A 22,700-nucleotide genomic window follows, 5' to 3' on the forward strand; every position below is an offset into this window, starting at 1 on the left:
TTCATCATTACTTGTTTAGCACAAAAGTTCGTAACATACTAAAACTTAAAGAAATGAAATCTTACCTATGAAGTTTGATGCCTTGTTTTCTTTGTTTACTCATTACTACACCCGTACGCAGCGCAAAATTCCAGCATCTTCATATTCTTGAATAGTGCGGTTGAATGACATTTGTCCTAGGAGCACTGTACAAATGCTATTGACGCATTCTCAGGGTCCGTATGCGATATCTAGTGTATATATATATCAATGCTGTCCACCAGAGGTCGCATTTTGGTGACAGACCTGTGACAAACACACACTTTGAGAGCCTTCATGACTGAATAAATAAAATACACTGTTTTCCACCAAGGCAACACTGGTTGCTGAAATATTGGCTAAACTGGCAGTGAGTAGGTTAAAGGGACCAAACAAAGACAGATGTTCTGGCTTTTCTTCCAGCCTGCTCAGATACCATTACAGCTAAAGAAGATGGCATTATAACGGTCTAAACTTTTCCCTTGAGCTACTAATGCCACTAAATGCCACATTTCGATCCCACATAATGTTTTTCTGTCACTACTTAAGCGTTCATGTTTCCCCCTCTAGAGTCGGAATATACAGGCAGCACTTGTCTACGGTCCACTGCTATTAATGGAAGCCAAAGCCAAGCAGAAACTTCAGCATGGCGAGACAAGATTGAGGCTTTTTAATGCAGTTTGTGCTGATCATCATGAGTGTGTATGTTTGTGTGAAGGCTGTAGTGAGTGCATGCATCCATATATCTCTATGTGTGTGTGTGTGCACGGGATCATTGAAGGTCTCTCAATGCTTCAGTGCAATGGGCAATTAGAGCAGAAAAGTGCTGGTCTTTCCAGGCTGTCTGTCTGCCTAATTACGGCCAAACACACACACACACAGACACACACGCACACACACCACATTGACTGATGTGCTGTTTGCTGTGGTCTAGGATGAAAATCAGCTCATTAAAATGTGCGCACACACGCACGCTCACACAAACCCTGCATATGATCTATCCGTTAATTACACCGCTAACTTGAATTGCTCTTCTGTTAGTGTCTGGTTGTAATGAGGATGTTTTGCAGGACTGACTGTAAGATCCCGGTCCGTCCGTTGTTTGCACAGGCATTATGGAAGGCGTGAGATGCTCACACCCATGTTTACACACACTAGTGAGTCACACCAGCTCACATGGAGTTCACAGTCCAGATATGTATCATGTTTTCATATCGTATCATAGTTAGATACAAACTTTCCTTTTCGGATAGAATATGTGGGTCTTCCATAGCTGGTTGGTTTGGTGTTCTAGACTAAAGTAGTCATTTTGTAATGCAGAATATATAGAATTATCATTGATGTAGTGAAATATAAATATAGGTTGAGTTTTAGGGATGTATGAATATTGGAGGTGGGCTGGATTTAGGGCTTTGTTCTTAGTGTGTGTGTGTATGTTTTAGTATGTTCAGGCAACTGTGTAAGATTGATAACGCACAAAGGGCAAAATGATAGGGCTTTTGCAGGACAATATCAGTTTTAGCTTCAGCATTTTCAGTCATATATGAACAGAAATGTGACCCTGGAGCACAAAACCAGTCTTAAGTTGCACAAGAAGTTTTTTATTTTATTTTATTATTATTATTTTAATTTATTTATTTGACATGGACATCACAATTACACTGGACAACCAAATGCATTTGTTTAAGTGTTTTAGCAGACCTGCTAATTCTCAGCATCTGTCCAAAGGAGTCTTGTGAAAAAATTAAAATATAATAAAAACATCTACGCAGTATTATAACTCTTTACATAAAATTACTGAAGGCAAAAGCAAAGGCGGCATGATCAAACAAACTAATAGTAGATTATTTGTGCAAACAGTGCTGTTCCATTTTTTAAGAACACTACTAAAACTATTACTTTCTAATTTTAGGCTAACAGGTAAATCATTCCACAATTTGGCTCCCTTAACAGGTAAACAGATTTTTGAATGAGCTCTCACACTTTGGTACAAGATTAGATCAGAAAACTAATTAGATCAGAAAACAGCATTGGTACATGATTATTTAAATTTAGTTTTGTGGTCCATGGTTACATGTTTTATACAAATTCAATGATGACAAAAGCTTTGACACTAAAGCCAAAGTTACAATCCATTTACTGCCATTCTAGCCATAATGTCTTTGAATGTTTTTTTGCAACCTTTACTTATGCCGAATATTTATAAAAAAAAATATTTGATATTTCAGCCATATGAATGCTGCATGTACTGTATTAGTGTTCATATACAGCCTAAGTATTTTTATCCTTAATATGTATATTTATGCATTCATTTGTTTTTCTTTTCGACTTAGTCCCTTGTTTAATCTGGGGTCACCACAGCATAATTAATTTATCCAGCATATGTTTTACACAGCGGATGCCCTTCCAGCTGCAACTTTTAGCTTACCCAATTCGCCTATACCACATCTTTGGGAAAACCGGAGCACCCGGAGGAAACCCACACAAACATGGGAAGAACATGCAAACTCCACATGGAAACGCCAACTGACCCAGCCAGGGCTGGAACCAGCGACCTTCATGCTGTGAGGCGATTGTGCAACCCACTGTGCCACCGTGCTGCCCTATGTATATTTATTTTCAGCGAAATAATTCATTATTCTATCAATTTTACACACCCTCACGTTTCCAGACAATATGCATGTCTTTGTTCTGCTGAACACAAAAGCTCTTGTGAAGAATGCCGATAACCAGTTTTGCTTCCCATTGACTTCCAATGTATCTCTGTCTTTACAATGGAGATCTGTTTATTTACTCTTCAAAATATCTCCTTTTACGTTCTATATAGAAAGTCATAGCGATGACCATGCATGTTGAAATATGTTTTCAATATTTACATATAGTTGAAGTCAGAATTATTAGCCCCCCTGTTTATTTTTTCCCCCACTTTCTGTTTAACTGAGAGAAGATTTTTCAACACATTTCTAAACATAATAGTTTTAATAACTCATTTCTAATAACTGATTTATTTTATCTTTGCCATGATGACAGTAAATAATATTTGACGCTATATTTTACACAGTGTATTTTACACTTTTACACAGCTTAAACTGACAGTTAAAGGCTTAACTAGGTTAATTAGGTTAACTAGTCAGATTAGGGTAATTAGTAGGCCCACTCGGAATCTGCGCACACAGAATTCCGCAGATTTTCCAGAGATTTTCTGCAGATTTTCCGCAGAATTTCGCAGATTTTTAGCCCATCATTAATTCTGTTCATTTACTTGAGTAAATGTGTGTAAATCTATATTTATTCAGTTTTTTAATTAATTACAGTAATATTATTAACTAATATTAAAATAATCATATGATTTATGTTCAATGCAGTTTGTACAGTAATATTTTCTGTCTTTTAGTTGATATTTTATATGAGAGACCTGCTTTGTTTACCAAATGAAGTGGATCTTATTGGATTTGCATTTTAAACATTAAATACAAGTTAAAAAGATATTCTTTTTTATTTCACATATTAAGGTTTTAGTTATGAAACTCACAAAATAATTCCGCAGAAATCTGTAGATTTTTACCAAAATTCTCAGCAGAAATAGCAAAAAACGTCCGCAGATTCCCTCTGGCCCTAGTAATTAGGCAAATTACTGTATAATGATGGTTTTTCTGTAGACTATTGAAGAATATAGCTTAATATAGCTTAAAGGGGCTAATAATCTTGACCTTAAAATAGTTTTTAAAAAAATTCAAACTGCTTTTTATTCTAGCCGAAATAAAACAAATAAGACTTTCTCCAGAAGAAAAAATATTATCAGACATACTGTGAAAATTTCCTTGCTCTGTTAAACATCATTTGGGAATATTTAAAAAAAAAAAAAAAAAAAAGCAAATTCTGACTTCAACTGTATGCACACACTGGATACATATATACTCAGCAGCACGCATATCAGTTCACCATAGTCTGATTACATTTTATGATTATGCAATCTATAAAAAAAATATTTAAATCAATTCACCATCCAAACAAGCGAATCATTCAAATCTAAATATGTCCTTGCGCCGAGCAGCCCTACAGTAGCATTGTGTTGGGTCACGATAAAACCGTCCCATTGAGCGCTGCCGTTTGATGTGGCCTTTTTAATTTAACACACTATTGTGATGTAAATCAGGGGAGGGGAGGGAGGCAGACAGCGACGGGAAGACAGGGAATCTCCTTGGTGATAATGTAATCCGTGGTCCCCCCTCCCATCCGCAGCCCCTCGGTGACGCAGCAGTCCGTGTGTGCGAGCGGAGCCACGAGGTGCTGCTTCCTAAGAGGACGACGTCACTCAAATCTCCCTCCTCTTCCTCCTCCTCCTGGAGCCGGAGGTAAGCAGCAGCTGCACACACACACATGCGAACCGCGCTTGACAGCACACACACCCATTCTCTCTCTCTCTCTCATTTCTCACTCTTGTCATTCCGTCTTGGATGTAATCTGTCCAGCCTTGGCTCTTTGTCACTTTATTTTTATCTCTCATCTCCCTGAAGTCAATTTCTCACTCACACACACACACACACTCATCCGAGGATGTGCTGCATTGCCGTGCACTCTTTCCTATGGAGCTGTTTGGTTTCCGAGGGCTCATAAGTCAGAAGCTCCAGAGTGGTTCCTCCTGGTAAGCTGGCACTGATGCCAACATGGGCAGCAGGCGTGCAGTGGACCCGCACCTGGACGGCAGGTTGATGCCGGCCGCTCTGGTGGAACAGGAGGAAGACGAGGATGAGGACGAGACCTCTGATACCAGCAGCACCGACCGAGGCACCATGCCCACGTTCGATGTGCCGTATTTCCGATACATCGATGAGGAGGGCACCGAGGAAGAGGGCGAGGAGGAAGGCTGGTGCAGCAGTCGCTCGCTGTCTTCCATTGACGAGGAAGACTCCAGTGACTATTCTGTCTCCCACAGGTACGCCGCCGTGCCCGCCAGCCCTGAAAAGGTTCTGGAGCATGTGCTGGGTCAGCTGAGGCTGGATGAGGAGCAGACGAGCCTCCAGAGCAGAGAGACAGGTGAGGATGTGATGCTTTTCTACTCAGCCTTTTGGGGGTGTCAGATGTGATCTGCAGACTTGAAGCACTGATGAAGTCTTACAGGTGGTTTTTGATTCGGTGAAGTTCTGCATGTGGAGTTTCTGGTTGGTTTGGTTTTTTATTCATGTATCGTTTTTAGTTTAGACTTGGCTTGAATGTTTTCTGCATAGACATGCAGTATAAAATTACCCAAAACTACTAAAATAGTGTAACATTGATACATTTCATATAGTAAGTAGTACATTATAGTGATTAGATTAAAAACTTAAGAGTATGAAGTACACTTACAGTACAGTTGAAGTCTGAATTATTAAACCCCCATTTTTTTCTTATTTAAATATTTCCCAAATGATGTTTAACAGAGCAAGGAAATTGTCACAGTATGTCTGATAATATTTTTTCTTCTGGAGAAAGTCTTATTTGTTTTATTTCAGGCTAGAATAAAAGCAGTTTTACATTTTTTACAAATCATTTTAAGGTCAAAATTATTAGCCCCTTTAAGCAATAGTCTACAGAACAAACCATAGTTATACAATAATTATAATTGCCTAATTACCCTAGCCTGCCTAGTTAACCTAATTAACCCAGTTAAGCCTTTAGTCACTTTAAGCTGTATAGAAGTGTCTTGAGAAATATCTAGTCAAATATTATTTACTGTCATCATGGCAAAGATAAAATAAATCAGTCATTAGAAATGAGTTATTAAGACTATTATGTTTAGAAAAGTGTTGAAAAAATCGTCTCTCCGTTAAACAGAAATTGGTGAAAAAAATAAACAGGTGGGCTAATAATTCTGACTTCAGCTGTGTATATAATGTGACTGTGGACAACAAATCCAGTCATTTTATTTTGAAAGTGAGATTTAAATGTTATCTGAGTTTTCCTTGATGTGGTTTGTTAGGACAGGGCAATGTTTTTTTCTGAGATGCCACTGTTTAAAATTCACCTTTAAAGTTCTCCAAATCTCTGTATATGATGTGTATATTATAGCAATATAGCAATGTATATTACTCAAAACTCTTAGCGGTGCATATTACTCATCAGAAATTAAGTTTTGTTGTATTTACATTGGGAAATGTTCTAAATATCTTGATGGAAGATGGTCTTTACTTAATATTCTAGTTATTTTTGTCAGAAAATGTAACACATTTGATTCATACAGTGTATTGTTGGCTATTGCCACCAAATGCTGGTCCAATTTAAGATTGGTCTTGTGGACCAGGGTTACAAATTGCTGTAAAGTCATAAATGACTATAAAATCTTAATGTTAAAATGTTAATAAAATATTAAATGTAATAAAGTTAGATTATAAAAAATTAGGTTATAAAAATAATAAAAGCACATAACATGTCACTAAAATGTAAACATAAAATGAAAATAAAAGCTAATTCAAGATTTTCATATGAATACGATCATCTTAAAAATGACCATGTCTTCTCTTGTGGTAGCACGGTGGCTCACAGCAAGAAAATCGCTGGATTGAGTCCCGGCTGGGCCAGTTGGGATATTTGTGTGGAGTTTGCATGTTCTCCCGGTGTTCGCCTGGTTTCCCCACACAGTCCAAAGACATGGCATTCATAAGTGAATTGGATGAACTAAATTGTCTGTAGTGTATAAGTGCATGCATAAAAGTGTATGGCTGTTTCCCAGTACTGGGTTGCTGCTGGAAGTGCATTCACTGCATAAAACATATACCGGAATGTCTTCCAGTAAGAGATAGCTTACTTAAAAATTTAAATTCCATCCACAAAAGAAAAGGATGTTTTGAAAATATGACACATCCGAGTGAACCCCATTGACTTTCATTACATGGACAAATACAGTTCTTCAAATATTCTTCAGAATATCATATTTAGTCTTCTCCAGAAGAAAGCCAGCCATGCATGGTTTGAATGACATAAGAGTAAATAAATCATTTCAGTTTTTTTTTCATTTTTCAGTGAAGTATCAACAGCTATTTTAAGTTTAATAGACCTTAATTTAGTACCAGTATTTAAAACAAGCTAAATTGCCTTTAAATGTTTTTTTAAACTTCTGTCATAAGCATCTCTCCACATAATCACATACATAAAGAATTTCCCTAAAATGCTGTGTCATACTTCAAACATATTTCTTATTTTAGCTCTGTGCTATAAGGTTAATGATGTGATGGTGGTGATCTACTTTTAGATGACTGTCAGACTATATTTTATCCTGCTGGTACTGAGTTATTATCTCCTGCTGGCTTCAGTGCTCTTCCGTCATGGATGGCATGCTACTCTCCATGGTTAGCTGGCAGCAGTTAAACAGGGTGCTCGAAAAGGGAGAAAAGCAGATTGTGGGGTAGTTCCAAATACTGAGAGATGCTCATTGATTTATTAGTCATTTAAATACCTTAAATGCTTTCATGATCATAGTATAGTCTTGGTGCATGTGAGGTACTATTGCATTGCGTTCAAGAAGTAAGAAATATTTTGCCTGCTGCCTCAAGCCATTCTTGATTTGTTTGTTGCAATTATTGATTCAGATTCTCCATAGGGAGCTGAACATCTCTGTAGCCCTAAAGCCATTTAGTTTATGGTCAACTATGGAGTGAATCTGTGGGATTTGGGATGGTTGTAAGGCATTGTTTTGAAGCCGAACAAAAGAACTATAATTCATATCCAGGCCTATTTAAAGTGGTCAGAAAATGCTTTGCTTTGGTACTCGGAATTGCTGAAGTTGTTGGATATTAAGCTATTATGTCTCTCAGACTAGATTAGAGGAATGAGTAAGTGTTCTTTCCCCTTAGAAAAGCCTGACTCTGCGGTGTCTGTTCCCCCTCCCTCTTGCATGGCGGGTCAGTCCAGCGGAGTGAGTTCTAACCTCATTAAAGACATTGATAGCTAATCGCTATAGTTCAGCTCACTTCTCTGTTGTGTGCAGAGAGTCTGTCTGTTTAAATCCTGCACTGCTGCTGCAGTTCTTCTCTCTGCTTTCAGTGCAATTCCAGAACTCTCTTCCACTGCTGAACTGAGGGAAAGATGCCATTTGGACAAAACTGCCACTTAAAATCCAATTAATTAACAAAATGGGTGATTTTTAAGGTGCCATTGATTCAATATGAAAATTATACTATGTAATACCAACATAGTAGGTGTGTGACTTGGATAAGTTCAAAAATTATATAGAAATGGTTTTATATGCTCATTTATTACAAAATACAATACCCCTAGAAAGTCCTTATTGACCATATTTGGAACAGTCGTTTATATTAATGAGCTCTCACCCATGAACACACAGCATGATGCACTCTGAAATAACCAAGTGCAAAATAATCATGCTTCAATTGACAAAAAATAAATAAATAAATTAATAAACAAAGTAGATGTCCTGTTAAATAATTTTATCTTAAGTGGCGGGGAAGGTTTATTTTAGCATGGAGTGAGTGAGCTACCTAATTTTAACCACCAAAGTAACCTAAAAATAAATATAGGCTAAATTATTATTAAACTTGACAAAAGTGACTGACAGAGGTGTATTGTGTTGTATTTTGAAGCTATAAGGTAAATGTAAACACAGCCAGGAATTGATATCAACCTCTGTGTAAACCGATGGTGTTTAGTAAAATGTATTGCTGTTCTTTTTGCTCCAGAGAAATTGCAGTAAGAGCTGAGTGATGAGCCATAATGCTTAATTGTGCTTTAAACACAGTCTATTTGTTTGTTACATCATATTACAAACATGTTTGCCAAATTACCCAATAAACATGATAAATAAACAAATAGACACAAAGAAACACACCTTATGTCTCTTCATGGCGGCACTGAACAAATTTATAATCTGTATATCCTGCATTTTGCGTTCTGATGAGTTCTAAAGTAATGGCTTTGGGAATCATTCATGGTGCCCGCTACATCGCTACATTCATTGTGGGGCGCCACAACAATATTCATCCCGCCACAGCTACATTACATTACCTTCTCATTCAAAACATTAAGTCGTTTTTGCTTTTTTAGAAACTTTTTTATAGCGGTTATAATCGCACCAAAACTAATTAAAAGGTAAGTGAATTATAACAGCGCAAACTTTTCTGTAATCGTAGTAGTACTGTGCGTTATTTGTTTAACCCTTTAAGGTTATACATACTGACTTGACTGACTGACAGGTGCGTGATGCGTGAGGCTAGCAAACACGACGTAGCTTTTAGTTAAGATGAACACAGTTTCCATAATTATACTTTATGGATAAAGGTCAATAGCTCTGCATACAATGGCTTTATCTTGCTGGAGGTTAGAGTTGTTTCACTTTACTTCAGGACGCATCAATGCCGCTCTGGTAGTCTATTGGAGACATTCATAAATATTCCAAGCAAATCTAATAATGTTGGAGACATAATTATTACATAAACGCACTAAATCGCACTTCAGCAGCATTTATTTGCTGATGATGCAGATGTTTGTCAGGTCCAGATGTCGTAGAACGTAATCTAAAGTATATACAAATCTCGACGGCGTGCCCCATGAGCAATTCAACAGTCTGTATTGTGTTCTGATCGGCCTGTTTTTGGAATTTACATGAGAACGAGGAAACAATGTTTGTGTCTTACGTTATGGCTATTTCAATTCCGTTTCAACTCATATTATTCAACTATGCCTGTGTATACCCAAATTTTCATTATAGGGCAACTTTAAAGGCATAATTCATCTCATTTTTTTTGTTTTGTTTTTTTTGTTACATGAGCCTGTATTACTGATGTACTTATGTGGAACACAGAAGGATACATTTTGCAAAATGTTCATACTGCTCTTTTCCATACAATGCAAGAGGACATGGACTTCCTAGCTCCAGAGAGAACTTAAAAGCACATAGTCCAAGTTTTCCAAGTTTTCTGAATCCATACAAAAACTTTTCATAAGAGAGATCAATGATTTTGGTGGTGCTATGGAGGCTCGAGGGAGGAAAACTTTATATACATTTTGCCTGTTCATTTGCACAGTAAAGTAATTTTTTGGGGACTGATAAAACAAAGTTGAAAACAAATATGTGTTTCAAAGTGGATTTATTTTTAAAAAACCATCGCCATTGTTGTGTCTGTCACATCTATAGTGTGAGTTTAGGGAAGTGTAGATTAAAGCCAAGCACAAACAAATATGCACAACAATGGCAGAGTTCATGGTAGTGTTGTTGCTGCTTAAGTGTTTCCTAAATCTTCATAATCAAAGTGTGGATTTACTTTTTTATTACAATCAAAGGTGGAGACGGATCTTGTTACACAAACAGCAAAGTATTCATAGGCATAAGCACTGATAATCTTCAGCAGAACAAAGAATGCAAAACAAATCTCCAAAATTATAAGTGCTGATATAAATAAAAACTTTTGGTTGAGCTATTTCCGTGAAAATCATATTGCATATGCATAATGCATAATTCCCTTTCACTTTTACTGTGTGCAAAAAAAGCAGATTGGACATTCTGCTAAACCTCAATGGTTCAGCAGAACCAAGAAAAAAAACATAAATGCAAATTCCACAAATCATACATTTTGTTATAAATAAAACTTATTGTCTTTGAAAATCATACCTAACATCCACAGTCCCCATTCACTTTCAGTGTGTTGAAAAGAGGAGCTTGAACATTCTGCTACACCTCTCTGTTTTGGTTCAGCAGAACAAAGAAAGCTATACAGATTCCAAAAAAAAAAAAAACAACAACAACAACAACATAAATGATGACAAAATTAAAACTTTCAATTTGAACTATTTCCATGAAAATCATATCTAACAGCCATAGTCCCTAATTATTTTTACTGTATTAAAAAGCAGTTTGGACATTCTGCTAAACCTTTCTGTTTTTTTTAGCAGAACAAAGACAACATGACAACCACGCAAAAACAAAAACAAACAAAACATGATGATACCTAACAGCCTGTGTGCAAAAGAGCAGCTTGAACATTCTGCTAAACCTCTTGGTTTAGAGTAACAAAGAACACACTACAAATTTCAAAAAGTCATAAATGATGATCTATATAAAACATTAGGTTCAGCTATTTCTTTTAGAATCATACTAACAGACATTGTCCCCATTTCATTTTCCCTGTGTGCAAAAAGAGCAGCTTGGACATTCTGCCAAACCTCTCTATTTGTGTTCAGCGGAACAAAGAAACTTATACAAATTCTGAGAAACATAAATGATGATAGTAAAAAAAAATCTTTAAAATCATGCCACAGTCTTGTCCCCATTCACTTTCAACCCATCTGATATTCTCTGTGTGCAAAAGAGCAGCTTGGACATTCTTATAAACTGTTTTTTTTTTTTTTTGTTAAAGAAAGCTGTTTTTGTGACAAAGAAAGCAATACAAATTTAGAAAAAAAAACACGTATATGATTTTTTTTTGGCTGAGCTATTCCTACAAAAGCTTTGTGCTGATGGAGCACACTTTGTATTGTCACCCCTCTATTATATGTATAAAAAAAAATAATAATAATTTTCTGGTGTTGTCAAGATAAGCAGTGATTTATTGTTGGGGGAAAAGGTCGGCATGATCTATGAACTGTCAGATGAAGTGGCTTCACTCCCAACTGCCTGGTATAAGCTCTATTCTTCTGGGAGGGTTTTGTCCTGCACCATAAAACTATTGTAGTGTAAACGGTATGACAGATAAATAAATGAGTTTTTTTATGCCATTTTTGAAATGCACAATCACTGCATTGGTTTAAACTGCCTGGGGATGTTTATATCGTTTTTCTAAAGCTTGTTTCTGTCCACATATACATTTATATGTATCAGTTCAGTATTGTATGTTCCCCTGAACAGAGACAAAGAAAGAACGAGACAGACAGAAGCAGACATGGAGATTCCCAGAGGACAGGTCTCATGGGACGAGAAGCTTGCGGTGTATTATGTGAGACTGTCATGCTCGCGCTCTCCTCACATGTGTATGGAGTTTGATATGGCTCAGTATTGATTTCATACGGCTTCTGAAGTATCCATCAGCTGATCCCAGATGATTTCCGTGTTTACATCCTGCAGGACTGGGCAGCTTCTGTACACAAAGGGATTTAAATGTTTGTTGTTTAACGTATAAAGCCGAAGGGAAGTGTGCAGTAAAAGTATTGATTCGTTTAAGGAGAGGGAGAGGTGCTTTTATTTTTATTTTTTTCGCTTTTTTCCAAATGAAAGGTATCCACCCAACTGTATCTCCCTGCAGAGCTGGAGCTTTTGGCATCTCTCAATGCTAATAAATACAGTAACTAGAAGATGATGTGGGAAGAAAGAAAGAAAGAAAGAAAGAAAGAAAGAAAGAAAGAAAGAAAGAAAGAAAGAAAGAAAGAAAGAAAGAAAGAAAGAAAGAAAGAAAGAAAGAAAGAAAATTAAAGAGTGAAAGAAAGAAGAGGAAAGAAAATTAAAGAGAGAATGCAAGAAAGAAAGAAAAAGGAAGAAAGAAAATGAAAGAAAGAATGAATGAATGAAAGAAAGAAAGCAAGAAAAGGAAAGAAATAAAGAAGAGGAAAGAGAAAGAAAGAAAGAAAGAAAGAAAAGAAATAAAGAAAATGAAAGAAGAAAGAAAGAAAGAAAGAAAGAAAGAAAGAAAGAAAGAAGAAGAAAGAAAGAAAGAAAGAAAGAAAGAAAGAAAGAAAGAAAGAAAATGAAAGAAAGAAAGACAGAAAGAAAAGGAAAGAAAGAAGAAAGAAGAAGAAAAATAATGGAAAGAAAGGAAAGAAAGAAATAAAGAAAAGAAAGACAAGAAGAAGAAAGAAAAAAGAAAGGAAAGGAACAGAAAGGAAAATTAGAAATAGAAAGACAATGGAATGTAAAGAAAGAAGAAAGAAAGAAAGAAGAAAGAACAAGGAATAAAGGAAATGAAAAGAAAGAAAGAAGAAAAGGGAATAAGAAAATGAAGAAAGAAAGAAAGAAAATGAAAGATAAAGGAACTAAAGAACATGAAAGAAAAGAAAGAAAGCAGAGAAAAGACACAGGAACGGAAAGAAAAGAAAGAGAAGAAGAAGAAAAGGAATCAAAGAGAAAGAAGAAAGAAAGAAAGAAGAAAAAAGAAGAAGAAAGAAAGTTAAGAAAGGAAAGAAAGAAAGAAAGAAGGAAAATAAAGAAAGAAAGAAAGAAAGAAAGAAAGAAAGAAAGAAAGTAGGAAAGAAAGAAATAAATAAAGAAAGAAAGAAAAGGAAAAATAAAGGAAAGAAAGAAATAAAGAAAGAAAGAAAGAAATGGGCAGAAAAAGAAAATAAAATGGTAGAAAAAGAAAAGGAAAGAAAGAAAGAAAGAAAGAAAGAAAGAAAGAAAGAAAGAAAGAAAGAAAGAAAGAAAGAAAGAAAGAAAGAAAAGGGAAAAAGAAAATGAAAGAAAAAAGGAAAGAAAGAAAGAATAAAAGAATAAAGATGAAAGAAAGAAAAGAAGCCTCTGTGATTTGACTGTACATGTTTGTCTGTGGTTCAGTGGTTTTGGTTGTTTAACATTATTATTGCTAAAAAATAAATAAATAGTTAAATTATTAAAATTTTAAAAGAAAAAATATTCAAATGAATGCTCAGTTATGCAAGAAATGTTACTATTTATAATAGCATTTGATTTTGAGTAGTGTTTCTTTGTAATACAGTCAGTTATTTTGTACATTTAGTCTCTTTAATGTGTGTGTGAGGGAGTGAATTCAGCCCATAGCAGTGGAAACCTGATCAATTTTAATGCAAATTCCTCTGATTATTTCAGCAATAATGTTCATTGATCCTCAAGCCAAGAGGGTGGATTGGCTTATTGTATTTTTTGGTGTTCGATGATTGTAATATTTCCTCTTGTGTCCAATATCAGGCATTTTCCTTGTGTAATGAACATGTCGTTTTCAGTTTTCAGTGCTCTGCATTTAGAGAAAAGTCAATATACAACTTATTGATTTGACATATTACGCTGATAAGAGATCCTAAGAGAACTGCAGGTAACATGCACTGTTTCCACAAAAATAGTCAACAGCTCAACTGTTTGACACTAATCGCAATAGTTTTTCTAGCATCAGATCCTCAAATTAGACAGATTTCTGAATGATCATGTGACATGGCTGGGCTAATCGGTTCTGAAAATAAAATAATAATAATACTAATAAAACAATAAATAATGAAGCATATTATTTGAATATATGTTAAATGGATTCTACATTTTAACATTTGAATAATATTTCACAAAAGTACAATTAAAATCTACCAGACTTTTTGATGCGCATTCATATATATTGTTTTACATATTTATTATTGTTGTGCTTAATTTCTTAAATGAAAACAATTTGGTTTGCGTTCAAAAGAATAACTATGTTTTAAAAAAGTTATATATAGTGTCCAGCATAAATAAATACACCTCTCACAGATCTCTCTTAAATTAATCTCTCTTTAAATTCATATTTTTATATGATACAATACAATAATATATTTGTTTATATACATTAGATTAGTCAATACCAATGTCAAAAGTTTTTATTTATTTATTTATACAATACAATACGTCATTTGAATTTGAATGTACAGGTTTATACTGTTCGGGAAAAAACTTCAGTTTTCTTTTCGTCCAGCGAGCGGTATTAAATTACATTGAAGGGGTGGTCCACTATGATATCATATTTTAAACTTTAGTTGATTTAGTTAATGTAGCTGTGTGAACATAAACAACATCTCTGAATGTAAGACACTCAAAGTTCAATGCAAAGGGAGACATTGGCTTTTACAGTGTTAGCATTGCAAAGCCTACAGCAAACGTAATTTGGGAACTACAAAAAGATACATCTGGGCTAGTGAGATCACAAACGCTTCCGATAATGTGCATTCACCTCGCGCACACACCCTGCACAAGCGAAGGGGTGCGGCCAGAGGCGCTGTAATGTTAAACCAATGAAAGCTAATATGTCGTTTAAACGCTGCTATTTCCACAGAAATGATCAATTTAGAATTATAGAATTATTTTTAAAAAGATATAGCTCTAGCATTTGACAAAGGAGAACATTCCAGAATCTCTCTCTGTTCAGTGCTGGATATGGTTAAAACTCCTCCAACTGACAAACTGTGGATTGTGAGCTGCAACCTGTAAGTGTTTTTATTTGTTAAAATTGATCAACTACAGGTACGGTTTCTAGCGTTAACGATATGTTGTAGCGAGGACGTAAACAAGGATGTGAACAACGGGAAAAGCTGTTAGCCACAGTTAACAATTTAGCTACAAATTCATATTTTTCAGTCAAACCCCTGTAAACAGCCACAATCCTCAGCGGCGCTACAGTGTCTCTCTATGCATGTCTCTCTATGTGGCTGCTTTCCGTGCCTTTACATCTCAAATACCAAGATATATGAACGTTTCATATTACTTACACATACTTATTCCAAATAAATGTGATAGACACTTGTCAGATTTTATTTTAGAGAGCAGGCAAGAGCTGCATGCTCTTCATTTCTGTCTGATTCAGACAGCTAATGCTGCTAACAGCTGCTCTGACTGGACTGTTTACACTTGTAGGGGAGTGACATGGAGTCAATCCGTGAACCAGACCAATCAGAGCCTCTTGAAGGGCAGGGCTTTCAGAAAAACTAGGAAATATGACAGTCGCTTTCATGTTAGCTGAGTAGCTGTATATATTAAAAGTAAGATGTATGAAATAATAACGTGATTTTCTACAAGTGAAGCATGAGCACACATTTCTTTGCATCTTATAAACACAACCAAGCCCTAAAAATACACTCTGGACCACCCCTTTAAATCAACTCTCACCTATCAGTCCTTATTTCATGCTCACGTCCAGTAATTCAGAGTGAGTTACAAGGACATGAATGAAATCTTGCTGAATAAAAGAGAAACTGCTGAAAAATTACAAATGAAATATCAAAAATTACATGATTTTTTTTTGGTTAAATTTGTGGAAAGTCAGTCAGTAGAGTTTATAGCTAAATATTTTGCAGTGTTTGCATGTCCTTTATGGCATCTAATTCATTAAAATACAAATAAAACACCATTCATTACAATGTTTAATAAAAACATTTAAAAAGCATCTAAACTGTTTTACAGTTTGCTAACTTTTTTTTCCTCCCAGTTGAATACAAATCTATTTTCCGTTCATATATTAGCTAATATTTTGAAGTGTTTGCATATCCTTTACTGCATATAATTCTTTAAAATAGAAGTAAAATAATATTAATTATATAGATATATTATATATTACATTATATTATAAATAACATTTATATTAGGTTTACATCTAGCTGATTTTATAGTAATGTATTATTCACTGCTTTCTAATTGTCCAAACCATGTGGATCAAATATGACAAATCAAACCCTGGTTTTCTCTAAGGGATGTGAATTGGTTTTGCTCTCCTGATCCAATATCTCTTATTTCTGCTTTAAACGAATTCAATCACCTGAGCAGAGTGGTCAGATCTGTGTTCAAGGCCTGCTGAGGTCATTGGAGAGTTCTGGTCAATGAACGATAATCAATCTCTGTCCACACGGCAGAACGAGAGACTTGTGGGAATGGGTTTCATTGATGACAATAACTCAGTTCACACTAAAATTACCAAACACTTCCTCATGAAGCCTGAGCATAATGAGACTGAAGCTATCAAAGCACGTTATCCATGCTTTATGAGCTTAATTTATGCAAAACAGGGATAGTTTATGTAAAATAATTCTTCTGGACATCTTAATGAAAACAAGGGAGTGATTTTGTAAATGTGTGCTTTTTAAGCATGCTGGTGAATTTGGTGCGAATGCTCAAGGCAAGACACTGCAGGTGAAGAGCATAAAATAAATAAATAAAGATAGTCCCCAAGATGTACATTTTGACAACTTCTTGTGCTTTTGACAGTTCAAGTGCAAGGATAAGACATTACACACTGTCTGGGGAAAATAACATTGTGCTGGTATTATGTGACTCACCCTAGTTTGTTTCAAGTTGTCTTTTTATACCGATAAGCAAATTAAAAATTACATGGCTTGGCCAAAAATAAGTTCGAACGATGTGTTCCTCTGGCACACCAAATAAATAAGTGTGGGAAAAATGTTCAACCATTTGCCATGGGTTTTCTGCGGTGGCTCTTTCTAGCAGCAACTGCAGTTTAAGCGCGACATTTAAATAATTTTATTTAGGTAAATAATGACACAAAATCCAAACTTTGAGGAAACGTTGCACAAAAGTCTCCTTGCATGATTTATTTAAATACTCTTGTCCCATAAAATTTGTGTCTGAACAGGAAACTCCTACACATGGATATTCAATACGGTCAAGTGCAGAAATAGCTTTGAGACCTTTTTGGCGCTATTCTTTGCTTCACCTTTTTTCTTTTTTTTGTGTGTGAATTAAAAAAACAAACAAAAAAACAAGACGCAGTTTGTTAGTAAATCTGGTCCTAATTTTAGAACTTTTAACTTTTTTTTTTTGGTTTCTAAAATGGTTTTTAAATTTGCAAATGAGATATTGGGCTCTATTTTAATGATCTAGGTGCAAAGTCTAAAGTGCATGGCTCAAAAGCATTAAGGACATGTCCAAATCCACTTTTGCTATTTTAAGGATGGAAAAATACGCTCTGTGCCCTGGCACATGGTCTAACAGGGTTGTGCTCATTCTGTTAATGAGTTTTGGGTGTGTTTTGAGCATAACGTGCATTAAACCAATCAGAGTCTCATCTTACATTCCCTTTAAGAGTCAGTTGCATTGCGCCATGAAGCATTTGCTATTTACATGGCGGACTTTGTAAAAACTGTCGTTAAACAGACCATCTATAGCGAGGATAATAAACGAGCCTCCTCCATTCGGTCTCTTGACTTTACTTTTACTCTTTACTTTACTCCTTCACTTTCGTGGATAACAAAACAGTGTTGTACGCACTCCACTGAAGACATCAATTAGCCTATATATTTAATTTTGTTTGTTAAGTGCAAAGATTTGTTTCAAAACTATTTCTAAATTCAGTTCTAATTTCCAGCAAACGAATAAATGAGCAATAATAATGAAGTGTTTTATATCCAAACACACATCCAATGCCCCATATGGTTCAAAATCCAACATATAATAAATACTACTACTACTAATAATAACAACATTATAAAAAAAGCAAACTGTCATGAATAAACTGAAAAAAGCCCCCGACATGAAGAAGGCATGGAGGCAGTGGTTTTTATATTTATGTAAAAAAAAATTTGTAATATTTTAATCCTTTAATTCTTTTCATATGTAAAGATATTTGCGTATTGCTGTATATCCTGTGTGTATTAAGCAATGTGTAGCCGTTTAAGGTGTACAACTAACTGCGCTGGACTATTGCAAAGTCTATTTCAGTTTTTCAAAATAGCAACGTGCCAACAATGCGCCTTAACACACCTCCTTTATAGAACGGAACACCCATGAGTCCACAAAGCGGAAAATGGATTTGCCATTTAAACAACGTGGTGCAAAAGGGCTGTGTTTTTCTGAAAATAGCAACAAATCGCGCCAAACACGTCTTGCACTTTTTTGCGCCGGGTGTATTATGGGGCCCGTTATTTCATGAAATATGCACTGATTTGCATAAATGCCACAAAAATCTGAACACAGCCTGCAGTCAGCATCAAAACCCTTGTTGAATATTTTAACAGAATTTTTTATTCATCACCACTTGATTAAAAAAGTACTGCAAAAAATGTTATTTGTAGAATAAACTGTTGTGTATAATGAGCAGTACCTTTGAAAACTTTCAGAATATAGTAATAAGTCAAACTAAAGTTTTGTGTACGTACTGTAAGTGGTGCTGAAATGGAGATTTATGATTCACTTTGAGAGAAAAAAGTCCTTTATATTATGTATTGTAATTAAAGTTTACAGACATAAATTGATAAAGTGTGACAAAAGGAATACTTAAAAGTGCATTTTGAATGTTTTCTTTTACATTTTGAGTGACAAAACACCTTATTGAATCCAAAAGGCCCAAAATCTAAATTTGAAGGTGCATAAAAACTTTGTTTTTTTACTGCAGTATCTCACATTGAACTGATAGTTCACCCAAAATCAGTTTTGTTTTCTTGTGTGTGAAAAGAGAAAATTTAATAAGAAGTTCAGGTCAGTCTCATGCCTCACCTTCTTATTAAGTGTAAGTTTTCTTTTGTTTTTCTGCATGCTTGGCTTTCTTGCATGTATCTGTCAATATCATATAAGCAGTTGACCAGGCCTGAGAGACATGAAGTGTGGTATCCCTCCGCTGTCCATCAAAGCCTCAGACAGCAGCTCATTTGACCTCCAGGGTTTCCCGCTGTCATTGATGTGGTCATTAACTAGCTTTTTTCACATCATGTTTTGAAGTCAAGCTGACAGACTCTGATCGCTCCTGCAGTGTGGGTGGAAAAGCTTAAAAGAGCTTGCAAGATGCAAGAGATCGAGGATATAGTTAGATCTACTTTTTTTCACAATGAGAGGAAAAGCAAAATAAAACTTTCTGTTGTCATTTAGCCAGGATTTCTTCTCAGGAAGTACTTTCATAATGTGTTTTAGGTGTTAAAAATAAGCAGTTATATTTTATACAAATAAAACCTCGTGTCAAATTAAGCTTACTTTTAAAACTATTGCAGCTTGCATGAAATCAAAAATGACTATGTTTATTTTGTTAGTGCACATCGTTGGTCGGTGAAAAAGTTAATCAAAGTTTTTTTGGTAATCTTTAATCAAATTTTGATTTTGGAATAGCAGTCCTTCTCTGATGATGTCAGTTTAATGGATTGGGCAAAATATGCTTAGCCACGCCCCTCCAGCTGATAGCTTGCTGTGATTGAAGGATGAGAGGAGAAGCTCAGAAATAAAACCCTGCCCCCTACTCAATATTCAGTTTCAGTTGGAAATACGTCATCATACTGAAATACAAGTCAGCATTCTGTATTTAAAAATAAAATCTATTAATTAGAGGCGTTTTTCTAAAAAGAGGTTTTACCATGTTACTGTATGTAATGATAATGGGAATTATATTTGTGTTATGGTATTAATAGTTTAATTCGAATTTTCTGTTTTATGTGTTATACTGATAACTGATCTAGTTTATTTAGTTAGTTTTGTGATAGTAGTGAAATTAGCATGCACAGAAACAAAGCAACGATTACGCATCAGAGTCATTAATTGCCCGACTCCTGTGCAAACTATCAGACAGTACAATGGGTGCTCGGTACATCTTCTTGGCTCAGTACCATGTGTTAGTACCAACAGTAGCCTACGGGCAGTGCATGGACGACCACATGCCACATGACAAACTGATCCAGTGCGATCAATTTTCGTCAACAAGTAATCCAATCCCCCTTTTGTCCAGTTTTTAGTTTTAAAACATGAAGCACTGTAGCCTTTCAGTTCTCGTAAACCTTTGATCAAACTCTTATCTTCATTCGAAAACACAATTTTTATTTAAGCCTTATGCAGTATATACAGTTGAAGTCAGAATTATTAGCCCCCTTTTGAATTTTTTTTCTTTTTTAAATATTTCCCAAATTGTTTCTCAGAGCAAGGAAATTTTCACAGTATTTCCGATAATATTTTTTCTTCTGGAGAAAGTCTTATTTGTTTTATTTCGGCTAAAATAAAAGCAGTTTTTAATTTTTTAAAACCCATTTTGAGGTCAAAATTATTAACCCCTTTAAACTAATATTTTTTTTCGATAGTCTACAGAACAAATCATCATTATATAATAACTTGCCTAATTACCCTAACCTGCCTAGTTAACCTAATTGACCTAGTTAAGCCTTTAAATGTCACTTTAAGCTGTGTAGAAGTGTCTTGAAAAATTTCTAGTAACTTATTATTTACTGTCATCATGGCAAAGATAAAATAAACCAGTTATTAGAAATGAGTTATTAAAACTATTATTTTTAGAAATGTGTTGAAAATATCTTCTCTCCCTTAAACAGAAATTGGGAAAAAAATAATAGACGGGGATGAATAATTTGGGGGGCTAATAATTCTGACTTCAACTATATATATATATATATATATATATATATATATATATATATATATATATATATATATATATATATATATATATATACTGAAGAGAATGCAGTTTATCACATTTCTTTCTAAGATATTGTAATGAGAATTTGACTTTATAGTATTTTTGCATGACTATGAACACGTTTCCAACAAAAGTCTCACTATTAAGCAAAATACAAGTTTGTATTTTATTCTTCGTAGGCTTTGTGAATCAGCAGACCTTATCCTCTGCAGTCTTTATGAAGAAATGTGGGTCTATATTCAGTCTAGACTTTTAGTCATGGTCATTTTAATAGTTTACTACATGTACAGTTAACATAGAGTGAAAGTGAAGTCAAGGATGTCTAATCCTTGGCGATTTCTTCTCGCAGAACAGCAGCATTTATTTCCAGGGGAAAAAAAGAGTGTTGAGGAGAAGTAAAGTCCTTCATTTCTCAGAAGATGAAAAATGCATTGTGTTTTAGTAGTGAGAGTGAGTCAGGTTTATCTGCAACTGCAGAGTGAGGGTGTTAATGAGAAATCTCATGAAAGTGCTTCTGCAAATGAGTGGCTATGTTTGTGTGTGTGTGACTGTGCAGCTGCTGATTGGATGATTAGATTTAGTTTTAACTAGTTTAGCACTGCTGCAAATGGCACAGCATAACAAAACTAGAGAATGAAGATGCATAGCTGCATCGTAGACAGTTTCGGTGATTACAAAGCTATTGATCAAGCTTTATTATGTTCCTTTATTTGCAGAGTAACAAGGAGTGAGTCTGTGTTTAGTGAGGCTTTTTATTCATTCATTCATTTTCTTTTCGACTTAGTGCCTTTATTTATCTGGGGTTGCCACAGCGGAATGAACCGCCAATTTATCCAGCACATGATTTACGCAGCGGATGCCCTTCCAGCCATAACCCATCACTGGGAAACACCCATACACACTCATTCACACACAAACACTACAGACAATTTAGCTTACCCAGTTCACCTACTGTATAAAGCATGTCTTTGAAATGTGGGGGAAATTGGAGCACCTGGAGGCCACGCCAACATTGGAAGAACATGCAAACACCACACAGAAATGCCAACTGACCCAGCCGAGGCTCGAACCAGCGACCTTATTGCTGTGAGGTGACAGCGCTAACAACTGAGCCACTGTGTAAACGTCCCATTAGTAAGTACGTTTACATGGACACCAATAATCCAATTTTAATGCGAGTTTGTTCTCTCATGTTCTCTCCGTGTTCGCATGGGTTTACTCCGGGTGCTCCGGTTTCTCCCACAGTGCAAAGACATGCACTATAGGTGAATTGAATTAGTTAAATTGGCCATGGTCTAGAAATGTGTGAATGAGTGTGTGTGTGTGTTTCCCAGTACTGGGTTGCAGCTAGAAAGGCATCGTCTGCATAAAACATATGCTGGAATAGTTGGCGGTTTATTCCACTAGGGCGACCTCTGAAATAGAGACTAAGCTGAAGGGAAATGTATGATTGAATGAATTATTTCCATTAACTCTTTTTCCCACAAGTCAAAAACCAGCCCAAGTGAGCATCAAAACTTCATTTCCATCACTGGATTCTGATGCGAAGCTTTAAAATGTGCATTAAAAAGGGTGATGGAAACGTATCTCGTGTGAATGAGCGAGCACCATGTGTACAGCTGCTCTCTGCAGATTACCATAATGATGGCAGCAGTTCAGTAG

General features: G+C 35.4%; 1 protein-coding gene across 2 annotated transcripts in view; it reads left to right on the forward strand.

Annotated features, from left to right (window-relative positions):
• The window catches only part of rapgef5b (Rap guanine nucleotide exchange factor (GEF) 5b), a 128,317-nt gene that overhangs the window by 62,032 nt on the left and 43,585 nt on the right, over positions 1-22,700 (forward strand). For both annotated transcript variants that reach the window (XM_056475212.1, XM_056475213.1), the window contains exons 10-11: positions 4,261-4,373; positions 4,955-5,055. In XM_056475212.1, coding sequence (XP_056331187.1) covers positions 4,261-4,373; positions 4,955-5,055 — 214 coding nt within the window. The remainder of the gene's footprint in view (positions 1-4,260; positions 4,374-4,954; positions 5,056-22,700) is intronic.

The sequence above is a fragment of the Danio aesculapii genome, chromosome 16, assembly GCF_903798145.1.
Source record: "Danio aesculapii chromosome 16, fDanAes4.1, whole genome shotgun sequence".
Classification (NCBI taxonomy): domain Eukaryota; kingdom Metazoa; phylum Chordata; class Actinopteri; order Cypriniformes; family Danionidae; genus Danio; species Danio aesculapii.